Raw genomic sequence first — 14615 nt, forward strand, 5'->3', positions numbered from 1 at the left:
TGAATCCATGAGGAAGGGTTTGCAGTCTGCAGGTCTGACTCACATAACTGGTTCATTTGTCTGTTCTTGGACTCATTTCGGTGTCCTTCTCCGGACAGGTGGGGTCCTGTTCCTATGCTCCCAAATCTCTAGGGACAGTGGCCAGTGCCCCACTTCCCTGCTACTGAATCTCCCCCAAGGCCCACTCCTAGTGGATGGAATGCGGGGCCTCCAGACGAGTGGCAGCTGCATTTAACTGCTGCATCTCTGGGCACACTAGGGACCTGGGCTCAGTGGGAGAGGTAGCCAGGAAGTCCTGTCTCTGTGCTGAGGTCCTGGCTGCCTCCCTCCCCGGATAAATGGTAAAGTTCTGTCGCCTGGGGGCAGGGACTGAACTGACCAGAGAGAACAAAACCCAGCCCAGCCGTGTACTTTGGATTTGGGGCTGAGTTATGAACAAAGCCACTTTCAGGGGAAGCACAGGCCTGCTGTTTTCTGGAACAGGCAACGTGGTAACAGAACAGAGCGTGATCTTACTCTCCCTGGGTGGAAATGTCAGGTACACGTGAGTCTGCTGTGGGATTCCCGAGATTGTTGCAGCACTGCGACTCCACACACAGGATGTGCAGCCCCCCCACTGCATGGGGACTGTGTCTGAGCCTTTGCTAACTCATTCATTAAGTCATAGCATGAGTGACCTGGGGCTTCCACCAGCTGCCAGCTCAGTGGTGGGGCCCAGCAATGAACAGTGGGGTCGCTCCTGTGAGCACATTCTGCAGATGGTGCCCGCACTCCTGTTGCACCCGTTTAGTCTATCAGAATTCCACACTTCCTTCCAGACTTCCATCAAATGCCACTTCCTCCGAAGTCTTCCAGCTCTCCCCAGACAGAAAAGATTCTCCCTGCAGTTTTCTCTGAAGCTCACAGACTGCACCTCACATGCTCCTCGATGTGATGTTAATTTGCATCTCATCGTTCTGGCAAAATGCTCACCCAGAGGGCAGGACCCCCAAACACTCGCTCTCCTGCAGCATCCAGCACTGTGTTGATAGTTGATGCTCGGCAAATACATCTTAAGTGGGAAATAAATACAGGCAGATGTAGATGAAGATGTTATTTTATTACCAAGAAGAGAAGTGAGGGTGCGGAGGGATAGTCTGGAACACCATGCACCTTCATTTTTCTACCCCAGTTTCAATTGAAAGGATTGAAGGCTGGGCTTTGAAGACCATCCAATGTGTTAATTAACTCAACAAACATTTATTTTACAACTTTTACTGTGGAAGGTTATGCTGAAGTGAGGGGCAGTCACATAGTTGTGAGTAAGGAGACCGCATCTGCTCTAGGAATTTCCAGGCGAGTCATAGCAGGAGATGGGCATGTGGGTTTGTTAGGATGCAGACATTCACCGAGCCAGCGCTGTCTGGTCATAGAGTGTTTGCCGTTGGATGGAGGGGCACTCCCCGTGCACAGGAGCTAACAGTGTGGCCTGTACAAATAGGACGTTAGCACTGGGCTTTTCTGTAATGAAAAGTTTACTAAATGTTTTAAAAAATTAACATTGAAATTGGCTCCCACCCTCCCCCAAAATTGGACAGGGTGCTGTGTTTAAAAGTTTGTCTTCGATTTTCATAAGTTTTACTATTAGTGAGTATGTGTAGTTTTCTTTTTTATGTACTTATCTTAAGTTTCTTGGATTTTTTTTTTAACTTGTGGCTTGATTTCTTTAGTGTGTTTGGGAAATTCTCAGTAAACATCTTTCCAGTATTGCTTTGGCCTCATCAATTTCTCCACCCCTTCTAGGACTCTAGTTACGTGTCTGTTAGGATTTTTCATCATGTCCGTATGTCTTTATTCTCTTTTCTGTATTTTCCATTCTTTTTCTTCTCTGTGCTTCAGGCTGGATGTTTTCCTCTGACTTATTTCCCAGATCACTCATCATTTCTTATGCTGTGTCTAATCTGCTGATAACATCATTGACTGAATGCTTAACTTCATTAATTTTGTTTTTAAATTCTATGGTTTCCTTTTGATTATTCTTAATGGGCTCTAGTTCTCTGGTGAAATTCTCTGTCTCTTCTATTTTCTGAAACATTTTCAGTTTAGTTATTTTAAAGTCTGTGTCTTAATTCCAATTTTTGTATCAGCTGTCAGTGTTTTTTCTGTCTTTTGTTTTTGTCTTAGTTTTCATTTCTTTGTGCAGTTACTTGGCATGGCTGATCACTTTTTATTTGGTATTGTGTCTAAAAAATTATAGAGAGATGGGTAGATATAAATGGATGGATGGATGGATGGATAGACAGATAGATAGATGGATAGACATATAATAGATGATTGATGAATGGGTGGATAGAGAGGCAGATGATAGATGGATGGATGGATTGATAGATAAATGGATAGATAAGTAATGGATGGAGGGGTGGATGTATGGATAGATAGATGGATGGATAGATGGATGGATGGATAGATAGATGGATGGATAGATGGATGGATGGATGGATAGATGGATGGGTGAATGAATAGATGGATGAATGGATAGATGGATGGATGAATAGATGGGTAGATGGATGGATGGATGGATGGACGGATGGGCGGACAGGCAGGCTCTAGAGGGTGGTGTATTCCCCAGAGAGGAATCCTTTCAATGATTTTCTCTCAGGCAGACTATTTGGATCCAGTCAGGGCTGATCCTGGTGGGAGCTCGTACTCCCAGGCTGTAGTCTTTACGTCCCTCACCTTGAATCCTTACAGTGGTTTCAAGGGCTCCTCTTACTGAGTAAGTGCCTTGAGCTCTTAAGTGTTGTTTTCCAGCCCCCACCATGAAAATGCTCAAATGCCTGCTTGTCTTTTGGTTTCTCAGCAGAGCTTCTGTCTAGGTTACCAGGTGTTTGGTCCTCTGTCTCTGAGCTCAGGAGGCAGAAATGCCTTGAGGGGAAATCGTGCTCTGAATGTTTTACTCACTTCTCTGCAGACCCCTTTTCTGTGAGCTCTTGGTCCTTCAAGACATAGCTGCCTGGGTAGCTCTGAACCCCAATTTTTTTCTCCCTGAAGCTGTGCCCTGACCACAGCCCTGTTTGGCTCTTTTCCACATGCTCCCAAATGGATCTGTGGTGGGGGAGACACAGCCATGGATGTCAAACTTGCCTCAGTGCTGTCCCCTTTCCTGGGACTGAGTAATATGAGTGATGTGGATTTTTTTTTTAACTTTATTATTCTCTTACTGATCCTCTCTTAAAGCAGAAGCAACATGAGCCATAATTCTCACAATATTATTTTATTCGCCATGGTAAATTCATCCAGTTCTTAAAGGTTAGTTTAAAAGGCAAGGTTTTAAAAATACCCGGAAATAATGGAGATGTTTGGCCATAAGCAGAGCAGACCTTTCATTGGTGGGATGTCTGAAATTCCATGCACTATGTGAGCTTGGTGTCAGACAGGCAGGTTTTCATGACTCTTGGCTTCTCACTCCCTGCGTGACAGGGGCGAGGCCAGGGTGGTCTCTGCACCTGGAGGGGCGAGGACACCGGGGGGCAGGGTTGTGCTGGAGGTGGGAGGTGTCAGAGTAAATGTTGTGAGCAGAGCTACCAACTCAGAGACTAGTGGAGGTTAAGTGCCCAGCCAGCCCCAGACATGGGGCTGCGCTTAGTGGAAGGTGGGTCTTTTCTGTGGACTCCCCTGCTGGTTTGCAGAGAGAAGGCCTCACCCTTTCTGAAATGAGAAATGGCATGGATGATCAGGGCCGTGAGTAAATCAGGGAAATGGCCTTCCGGTGGTGACATCGTGCTTACCTCCTCGCTGCAGCGACCTAACCGGCTTGTGTAGTTGACGACACAGCTCACAGTGCCACATTGAAAGCTGAGAGTGGGGACTGGAGTTAGGTGTCTTGCATTTTGGAAATGTGCCGGCCAAGAGAAACCCACACGCGGTGGAATTGGGCCGCCTCCTTCAGCAGCAGAAAGCTTCCAAAGTCCACACTGTCCTTACAGAAAAGAAAAAGGGCTGAGCTTGTGGCTCCTCGAATCCTATAATGGGTCTTTCTGCTCTTGTTTCCTTGCTCCAGAACCACGAGGCTGCCCTGAGCTCCTCAGTCACCCTGTGGGGATGTCAGAGAGCCCCGCCGGACCCAACCCCGCCATGCTCCGGGCCGACATGCCACCGGCACCCTCCTTTCAGCGGGCGTTCCCATCCTCCTGCACCACTGCCAGCAGCAGCCCCGGCCAGCGGAGGGAGAGGTAGGGGGCCTTTGACTTTACACAGGCCGCTCCTACAGACCCCGAATGCTGGGGCGGCAAAGGGAGGGCTGAGGGCTCGCCCTCCATATGACACTGGGCTCCTTTATGGATTGACAGTGACCACCCTTCAAAAATACAATTGTAAATAAAAATGCCCAAGAGTGTCCCCTCACTGTCGACAGGCGGAGTGCTCAAGGAACCAAGGGACGCACCTGCACTTAGTGTCCGGGAGCAGTGGGCAGTTCAGGACTGGCGTCAATGAAACAGTTGTCTGAGCTGAGGCTGGAAGGCGGGTGCTGGGGGGCCAGCAGGGGCCGGCCCGCGGCTGCAGGGTGGGGCATGGGGCGGGCAGGCAGGACACAGCTGCACTCGGGGACGTGGCACTTGTGCTGGTGTTCAGGAAGCATAGGTGGTAGGAAGTCCAGGAACATTCCACAAGTGAGAAACTCATATGCCCAGAGTAAGAATAACTGCTTCGTGTTTTGCTTATGTGTGGGCACATTGCTGTCCAGTTAACTCCCATAATTCTACCTGCTTACTCTTAAAAAAAAAAGCGGGGGGGGGCGGGGTCTCATCTAAGGGCTTGGCATCATACACAGAGTAAATAAGTGTTTGACAGTGAAATACATGTGTGCAATTTGGTGGTTGCTCAGTATCTCTCCATATTCCTAGATGTAGGGTACTTTCCAATATTCTTAATGGTGGAATCTCCAATCTCCAGTATGGTCATTTCCAGTGTTCTTACTGGTATCCCTGAAGTAGCTGGTTCGTCAGCCAGCACTTACTGGAAACTGAGCCAGGCACCGGATTAGGCATCGGGGCATGGGGTTTCGGCCTGGGGCTGTGAGGAGAAGCTGACAGTTAATGCATGTGTGATGCCTGGCTGACACACGTGCCCCATGTGGTGGGACCAGAGGCAGGGACCCTGCTAATCCCTGCACACACACCGACAAGGGCTGGGTGCAGGGCACAGGGCTGGGAGGGCTTCATAGATGGGAACACAGTTGGGCTTCGTCTTGAAGAAAGGGAGGGCTTTGCCAGGTGAGAGCAAGGAAGGACGGGGCATGACAGGCCAAGGAGACAGGATTGGGACTCATGAGCACAAGGGGCCCGCGGGAGGGTCTGTCCGTCCTGGGGCTGGGTGCCCCTGTGCTGCAAGGCAAGACTTGACCCGCGGTCTTCTCATCTCGATCTTCACCGTGCTGGGGAACAGTGGCTAATACTGAGGCGTCTCCTTGGCCTTGGCCTTCTCTTTGACTGGTTTGTCTTTTGAACAGCCCTTCCTCTGCCGAGCACCAGTGGGTGGAGACCAGCCCCAAATCCACGCTGACCCTGCTGGGGAGCGGCCGTCCCGCAGGAGGCCTCCTCAGCGCCAGCGAGTTCCCCGGCCCCGGCAAGGACAGCCCCGCGCGGCCCCATTTCCCACCTGTGGAGCTCCAGGCCTCTTTCCACAGCCACGAGCTGTCCCTGGCGGAGCCACCAGAAGCTCTGGGTCCTCCGAGCGGCCAGGCCTTCCTGAGCTTTGGCGCTGCCCCCATGGGAAGTGGCCTTCCCCCTGGGGAGGACCCAGGGGCCGTGTTGGCCAATTCCCACAGTGCATCCCAGGCCCCCGGCAACCCGCGGACAGCAGCGGCGGCTGCCGACAATGGCTTCCTGTCCCACAACTTTCTCACGGTGGCGCCTGGACACAGCGGCCACCATAGTCCGGTCCTGCAGGGCCAGGGGCTGACCCTGCCTGGGCAGCCGCCCCTTCCTGAGAAGAAGCGCGCCTCGGAGGGAGACCGCTCCTTCGGCTCTGTCTCTCCCTCCTCGAGTGGCTTCTCCAGCCCCCACAGCGGGAGCACCATGAGCATCCCTTTCCCAAATGTCCTTCCGGACTTTTCCAAGGCTTCGGAGGCTGCAGCACCTTCTCCAGGTAGGTGTGTCTCCACCAGGTAGGGGGCCCACCTCTGTGTTTTCTCAGGAAAGGGAGGGCCCCTGGGATTTACCTGTGGGCCTCCAGAGCGGGTGCCATCTCTAGTGCTGGGCTGAGCCCCTTGAAAGAAAAATCCAGAGCCACACTGCCAGCCCAAAGCAGAATGCCGATGCAGAGTTTCTTGATTCACCTCGGCTTCTGCATTTATCCACATTAGATTCATTCATTCCAGCAGCAGAAAGCGAAGACCTCTGCAGTGCTTCCCTTTTTCCTTTCAGGTGGAATTGTAATTCTTCAAAAATAACTTTCTGTTTTGAATTCGATGAATTCATTCAGAATTTAATTACTAAATATTTCAGATACGTAAGAATAAGATTCTGACACTGGTTTAGCAGCACCCCCCTCGCTCTCTTTGGTTCTGTCTTTCTAATTGTGTGTTGTTGACGTGTGTTGTCAAGTGCCCGTCACAGTGTCCTGCTGTCTTTGTGTTTTGGCCCCTGCTCCGCGTCAGTCACCTCCTCTGTGGTTGAATAGTGCGCACTTTCCTCAGAACGCTCCATCCTTGCCCAGAGGCTGGACTTTGAACTTCTAGTTCTCTGGAAGGTGAGAGGTTGCAATAAAACCTTGACAGTTACTGTTTTTGAATTCTGTTTCGCAGATAATCCAGGTGATAAGCATGTGTCCGTGAACTTTGTCCAAGACACATCCAAGTTCTGGTACAAGGCGGATATCTCCAGAGAGCAAGGTGCGTGGACAGAACGAGGGCCCGGAGTCCCTGTGTGAGGCGGCCTGGGGTGGGAAAGGCAGGGAGCCACAGTCCTGGGTGGTGAGTTAGAGCAAGGCCTGTGCTTTGTCACATTCCTTGGGGAAACGCGAGCCCTGTAAGTTTTTATGAGAAGCTCAGTCCTAATGAGGGAGCTGGGAGGAATGGGCACCAACCATGAGTGTTCCAGTGTATGGGGGTAATTTCTGGCAGCTTCCATCAGCCTCAGCCTGGGCAGCATTGCCAGCGACGACTGCAGATTGTGACGAGGAGATGCTCCTCAGTGTCCCTGTCCAGGGGCCAAGGGTCAGGAGGAGGGAGAGGCCGCTCCCTCATGCCATTGCATCTGCACAGCTGTGTTTGTCCGCTTCGGAAAGACAAGTGCTTGATAATAGGATCTGCTGGTGGACTTAGCAGATGGCCGCACACGCACACCACCCAGCATCTGGGTGCGTGGTTCAGCCTCAAGGCAGCTGGTAAAAACTTGAAATCCTTATTTTTGAGCAGCTCAGTCAGATGTCACTTTTTACCAGAAGAGGAATAGAAGAGGCGTCTGAGAGGGAGGCAGGCCAGCTGAGCGAGCAGTGGTCCCTCTGGGGCAGCCCCTCGAGCGAACAGCACTTGGTCCTTCAGCAGAATTAAGGGGGTGTCTGTGCCATACTGATCTCCACTCACGGGGAGCTAGCATTCTCCCCGGTGGCTGTGACACGGCCCATTCGGGGCTCATTACTCCCGGGGCTTCCTTCAGAGAGCGTGTGTGTAACTGGCCCAGGAGGCTGGCAGACGCTGGCCAGGATACCCTGAAATGAAATCCCCCGCAGGGGCTGCTGGGTGGGTGCTGGGCTGGGACAGGGCTGGCCTGGTGTCCAGCCGTGAGGAAGGATAAAGGGCTGAGGCTGCAAGCGGCCCACTGCGCTGCTCTGTGCCCCGTTATCTCAACTCAGGAGGAGAATCGTGAAACCCTCTCCTGAGGATTATTTCTCAAAGGTGCCTGGAGACAAATAGTTAAGTTGCTGTCCAACTTTCTCATTGAAATTGTTCTACTTAATTAAGTAGATAATAAAAATGGTAAGAATGTGCCTTTCTTCCCATGAGCTCAATGAACCTATTGTCATTTTGTTGGGGAGGGTGGTGTGGGGCCCATGCCCTGGAGAGACTTCATTCCCTGAATTGGCTTTTGTGGCCGTGCACTCCCCATGTGTCAGGGCTGTGGTGCAGCTGGATGCTCTGTTCTCACCCCGCCCCCCGCCCCCCCCCCACCCTTGCCCAAAGAATACCGTGACTATGGCCATTAGCTCCAGCACCTCAGGGCCTAGTCCACCCTGACAGGCTCTGAGAGGTGCTTGTTGAACACCATGTTCTAGAAGATTCTGTGCAGACCCTCCTACTTCTTGGTGCAGCCTTCTCAACCAGGGTGATGGGCTGGGCTGGGCTGCCATCTTCTCTGCTGAGCAGCCAGGGCTCCCGTGTCAGAAGCAGGCAGGCCTGGTGGCAGGGCGCCAGGTGACTCCTGCAGGGCAGAGATGACGAGCCTCACGGGCTTGTTGGGCGGGGTTCTGTGTGGGAGGCACCCATTGCTGGCACCTGGTAGGCACACCATAGGCGGCAGGAGTTACTGTTGTCATTCGCCTAATCTTAGCCACACATTTGAAAGGTTTCTCTGGGTGGACCCCATCTCAGAATAGCTCATACGTACACTGGGCGTTGATTTTTCCGGTTGAACTCTGAAAGCCTAACTTCCTGCGTTTTCTAGATATTTTATATAGAAGACAGCTACATGGACTAATGTTCTGTTGGGGGTGGCAACTTCTCCAAGTAGCGGAAAGCCGCCTATGGGTTTTGTTTTAACTGTCAGGATGTGCCCTTTTCTAGAACTGTCAGGATGGCTCCTTCGCTCCCAGGTGGCCCTGGCTTCTGGGGATGGGGCCTGGTAGGGGTGGATGGGCCGGAGCAACGCAGCCTTCCCTGCAGCCCACTAGGCTGGTCACTTCTGCCCACCACAGTGACATAAAATCAGGATTTAACAAAAAGCTCTGGTGAGGTATATCACAGCTGAAAAAGTATAATTTCTGTGAATGATCTTTTCCACTACTTAAAAAAAATAAGACACGTTTAGCTGGAAAATTAGATAACACACTATAAGAGAGAACCTGCTGGTGTCCACGGTGCAGGCCTTGGGTCCCCGGTGCGCCCTGGCCTCCTCCCGCCCCCCCAGTTTTGAGTTGGTGGGGCAGCAGGGGGCTGAGGCTGGCTCTTACTCCACGGTGTCAGGCACCACGCTCCCAAGTCACACCAAACGCTTTCCCCTCCGAGAGAGCGTGTTTTCCTCCCCTCTCTCCCTCTTGCCTCATGGCCTCATCCTGCATGCATGGTTGGGGGTGCAGCTGAGCACAGACGCCCTGCCAGAGGTTGGGGCTGGAGTAGGCTCGGCAGGGGCCTGGGACAGGACTCCCTGAAGTCATTTACTGAAGCCTGATGGGGCTTCCTCTCTGGCTTATGTCCTAATCTACTCCAGACAGAGCCTGGGCTCTATGGAAAGGCAGTGTTCCATGGCTGTAATTTTGTATTACTTTTTACTTGAAATTGCTGGTTTTCTCTTTTTTTTTTTTTTATGAAGGGTAAAAGTCTATAAAAGAAATTCTGAGATGCAATGTGGTTACTAGAGAAAATTCTGGTGGGTGTCTGGGCAGCATCAAGCTTGAGGTTACTATCACCCTAACCCAACCCTCCTCCTTCCCATGTCTTGAGCGTAGGACCTGTGGGTGCCAGATTATGAGTGGGAAGAGGAAGGGGTTTTTTTAAGCAACAATGATTAGCTAAGTTCCCCCAGCCTCACCTAGGGAAGATGGAAGAAGGCCCAGCCCGGGCTCAGCTGGGCCCTGAGTGGTTGATCATGGCCACATCAAGGAGGAATTCACAGCCCTGTCCAGGCCGGACACAATCAGCCATGTCAGCCACAGGGCCATGGGACAGAGGGCTGCCTGTGGCCGCATTTTTGCCATCCCTGGGGCAAATCTTGGAATTTGTATTAAATATTCAGTAACTTTTCTGGGCATATCCTTTCTATCTTCAAAAGTGTGATTGGAAACTTCTTTCCTCTTATTGAAAGTTGAAGTGCACACTCTCTAAAATCCCTAAGAAAAATGCCACACAGGGAGAGAACACCAAAGGAGGCCACAGCAGGGATGGCCCGGCAGCCTCTGCCTCACTGTCTGTTCCGTCACGTGTGTACTGGGACCTGGGCCCCAGTTTCCTGGGCAGTCGGGTGGGGATCCTCATTTGGGCTTCGCAGTGCCGTGGGGTTACCGGGAGTCGTGTGTGCGGTGCAGCGCCGGGAGAGTGCCTGACACCTTTGTGGTGTAAAGGGAGGGGCTTCCTGCACCCTCTGCGTCCTTTACAGTCAGACCCCCCATGAAAACTGCTCATCATCACAGAGACCTCCCGGAGGACCCCACAACGGCATGGACAGAAGCATTTCACTTCGTTCCCTGTTCCTCCAGCCGAGCGGGGACCCTAGCCAGCTCCCAATGACCCAGTTTGCAAAAAGAGTGAGAAGAGACCCTTCTCGCCGTCATAGGTGGAGACAGGATGCTGTCTGTCCTGGCAGGCGCTCATGTCTCTCTGCTCCCCTCCTCTAGCCATCGCCATGCTGAAGGACAAGGAGCCTGGGTCGTTCATCGTCAGGGACAGCCACTCCTTCCGAGGCGCCTACGGCCTGGCCATGAAGGTGGCCACTCCCCCGCCTTCGGTCTTGCAGATGAACAAGAAAGGTAGGCTTCCTGGGAGTGATCCGTTAAACTAATCTGGAAGGGTGCCAGTTTGTGTTTATCTCACGAGATAGCAGATGACTTATAATATGCTTGGCAGGTTTTCTTCTTAGTATTTTCTTCAAGTATGTTTAACTAAGCACCGTCCTTGTTCAAGAAACAACGTTAATTATTTGTAAATTATCTTTTTTTTTATTGCTTCGAATAGGTGATCCATCCCATTGCTCAGGTATGAGAACGATAGAACAAGGCCTCCCTGAGGCATCTTGCTCCCCCTCTCAGCTCGGTCTCCCTCAGTGCCCCCTACTTCCCAAAGGCAACCATCTGCAACAGCCTCCTGTGTGTCTTCTCACTGACTGTCCGGCCAATGCACGCATATGCATTTTTCCTTTTTTCTTACATAAAAGGTGGCCTACTGCACACATGATTCTCGTTCCTATACCCAGCAGAGTATTGTGATGGATTAAAAGCGAGGCTCGTGTTAGCCTGGGGCCATTAGATTAGCCCTTCTCAAGGTAAAGGACCACGTCTTTCTCCTCCTCTGCTCCAGTACACTCTGCACAATGACAATCAGCTGATAGTACTTTATCGTGTGTAGATATACTCCAATCTTCTACTTATTTTTTTTAATGATTTTTGTCATGAAACGTAACCATGTACAGGAGAGTTTGCGATGCCTGCAACCACAGGTAAACATTAGGAAGTGCACACACGTGTCCCCACAACCCGGGAGACTGCCCTGGAGGAAGCCCTTGCATGTCCCTCCTGTGCCGGAATCCATCATCACTGTTATTTTCAGTATTTCAACGATCCCGGATTTGGCTACGCGAGTCCCCTCCAGCGGCCCGTGTCCCTTTGACATACCCCCATTATTCTGCGAGCGCCCCAGCTTTCTGAAACAGCACATGTGCTTTAGGTTCACTTTGCACTTTCCCTGCCCCAGCCATTTCTCCAAAAATCCTGGCTCTGTTTACTGGGGAATGGTGTCTAGAAACCAAGATGCCATCACTGGGTGTGCCTTTGCTATGGGTGTGTCACTGCTTCTCCCTGGTGACCAGAGCTAGGGAAAATATCAGCTTTAAAAATTCATGAGCTCATGCTGATACCGCCAGTTCAAATACAGTATCACAAGGTCCTTTGTCGCCTTCTCCCACAGTGACAAGCTTGGTTACCAAGAACATCAAAATACTTACTCCCTGCTCCATCCTCTAATAGACGCAAAGTGGTTCGAATTACTGTATCAATGCTATTGTGGACAAGCAGCCTACTAAATAAAATGTAGAATTAAAATTTTTTTTATTGACCACTAAAATACAAATCCTTAAACCCTCCAGTTTTGCCTATTTTCAACGTTATGTAAGAAAACCAATACAATATGCATTCTTTTGTGACTCGGTTTGCTCAACGTCGTAAGATTCCTTCCTGCTGCCTCTGAGACTGCTGCAGCCGCTGTTCTGGGTCACTGCTGACTGCCCTCTGTTGTGTGAATGAACTGCAACTCGCTGTTCTGTTGTTGGTGGACGCTGGGTTTTTGGTTTATTCTTTCTTTTTCTTTTTATCTCACCCTGTGCTCTCTGCCTTTTTACCATTATGCCGCAAACTCTAAGGAAAGGGAAGAGATTCTTTCATCCTCTCTTTGTCCCCTAAATGCCGATTGTGGACTGGGACGTCAGCTGGTCGCTCCCACGGCGCAGATTCTGAACCCGTTGTGTTTAAAGCACAAAATGACACTCACCTGCCTTACTCCTGTCTGTGCCCAGGACCAAGTCCTTGGATGAAACCCCTGCTTACAGCTCCCTGGAGAAGATCCCCTTGGGGTTAGGCCTTGAAGAATGCAGGGTTTGGTTGTCAGGGGGCCCGGCCTCAGGCGTGGCTGAGGGGTTTTCAGGAAACAGAGATGGTTCCGTTCACCAAGGTAGCAGTTGTGTGAATGGAACGGGCGAGGGTGAGTTTGGGAAGGAACACGTGATCCGGAGCACAGAGCCCAAAGCTGTGGATACTGGTATTGTCTCCAAGCGGAGGAGGAAAAGGCTTGTGTGTAGAAAGGCTTTGTATAGAACAGATGGAACTGGTAAGCTTTGAAAGGTAGGGTCCCAGAGCACCCAAAATTCCAGCAGGAGATGCTCCACCAAACTCCTCACTCACTTTTGAGGGGAAATAGGGTCTTATGTAGTTGGAGAACTGCATCAGGCCTGGTTGCGGAGGATCGAGGGCATTCGGCCTTATTTGGAAACGTGGTGGATGATGATTTTAGCAGGAGGAGGTCTCCGGGCGGGAGCTGCTGTGGTCTGTGGACTCAGGGATGGTGTGGGAGAGCAGGAATGAGTGCATGGCAGCTGTCAGGCTCCTCGGTTTCAGTTGGAGGGTTTAAAGCAAGGCCAAAACATTTTTCTCTGCATGCATTCTCTTTTGGGAAATACAGATGGTGGTGTAGAACTCTTACCTCCAGGTGTGCATGCCACCTCTCAGGCCAACTTTGACTCAATGTTAAGACGAAGGTAGCAAAATAGAGGATATTACAGGATAGCAGGAAACCCAACGTTGCCAGCCTCCCCTGTGTGAAATCTTACCTGACTACCTTGTCTTCACCTGGCCCCTGGATTTGGCATTTGGATTTCACAGGAAAGAGCCCAGCAAGTCAACACCCCCACTCTGGTACCCTGGACAATGTGTGGGATGCTATTCTCCAGCTCCCTCGAGGCTGGATTTCCTTCTGAGTCACCCCCACTGGCATCCAGACCACACTTTGTGTCTCCCTTCAGTTTGGAAGTTTCAGTTTGGATCATTTTCTTCCCACAACTGAGTGGCAAAGTGTTCTTTTTTCCACTTTTATTCGATACAGCCTTTTATGGAATCTGATCATTCCTTTTCTGCCAGCAATACTGGCCCTGCTAAATGCTGACACTAATATTGTTGATATTTGTCACAGTTGGTTATAAACATCTTTGGGGAGCCTACTGTGGACAAGGTGTGGGGACCAAACCTGACTCCAGCAGATCGGGCCATGAGGCAGTTTCCAAAATCAGAAACATTGGAAGTTAGGGCAGACACGTTCCCATGGAGGCGCTGCAGGAAGCTACAGGAGGCAGGACAAAAACACAGCATGGTGTCAACGTCTGCAGGACTCACCAGCACGCAGCAGTAACTTCTTTTTCTTCTGTTTGTTATTTGTACTTTTTTACCATCAGACAGTTTGCTGCTCAGTGGTTTTCCGTGATGCACCTTCCCTTGGGTTCATGGGTTGGCAGGAGCACAAATGTTCCGTTTAATGGCAGTATGACAGATGGCTTCCTTTCTGAGGGGTTTGTGTACTTGGCTCCCGGCTAAGCCTCACCTGGAAGACCGGCATCCTTGCAGCAATTTTCAGAGATTCGGTCCTGGGCATCTGCTGTGCCTGGGTCTTCCTAATCTCCTCTTGAGGGGGAGGGGCTGCAGATCATGTTCCTATTTCTTAGCTGTGGACTTGTTCCCTTCACCAGGAAGTCTTGCCGAATGCTTGAGGCTCTCTCCCAGGGACCCCTCCACTCCCAGGCCTGGTCACTGTGGGGGCTTTGGCCATCTTCCCTGCTTGTGCTCAGCCAGCTGTCCTGCAGCGCAGCTCCCTTTCCCAGGCTGGTCCTTGGCAGCCCACCTGCTGTCTCGGCCAGAGCAGCGCCTCCCCTTGACTGCAATTCTCTCTCGCCCGCCCCTCATTCTCCTGTGCTCTCATTTTTTTTAAAATTCTCTTTTCTTTCTTTTAAATCTCTTACCACAGCTGGAGATTTGGCCAATGAACTTGTTCGGCACTTTTTGATTGAGTGTACCCCAAAGGGTGTGCGGTTGAAAGGGTGCTCAAATGAACCGTATTTCGGTAAGTGACCGAGAGCCTGTGCTCTGTACAAATGGGGTACAGGTTTCTTCTGCTTGCTACCCTCAGAGTTGGGGCCGTCACTGGGGGTGGGGGGATTGGGGGGTGCTTT

At 51.1% G+C, this 14615-nt stretch overlaps 1 protein-coding gene across 9 annotated transcripts in view; it reads left to right on the top strand.

The window, feature by feature from the left end:
- TNS3 (tensin 3) overlaps positions 1-14615 on the top strand; it is a 260333-nt gene that overhangs the window by 228434 nt on the left and 17284 nt on the right. For all 9 annotated transcript variants that reach the window (XM_044778177.2, XM_070501724.1, XM_070501703.1 and 6 more), the window contains 5 exons: positions 4040-4211; positions 5489-6126; positions 6785-6871; positions 10528-10659; positions 14411-14506. In XM_044778177.2, coding sequence (XP_044634112.2) covers positions 4040-4211; positions 5489-6126; positions 6785-6871; positions 10528-10659; positions 14411-14506 — 1125 coding nt within the window. The remainder of the gene's footprint in view (positions 1-4039; positions 4212-5488; positions 6127-6784; positions 6872-10527; positions 10660-14410; positions 14507-14615) is intronic.

The sequence above is a fragment of the Equus asinus genome, chromosome 1 (genome assembly GCF_041296235.1).
Source record: "Equus asinus isolate D_3611 breed Donkey chromosome 1, EquAss-T2T_v2, whole genome shotgun sequence".
Taxonomy (NCBI): domain Eukaryota; kingdom Metazoa; phylum Chordata; class Mammalia; order Perissodactyla; family Equidae; genus Equus; species Equus asinus.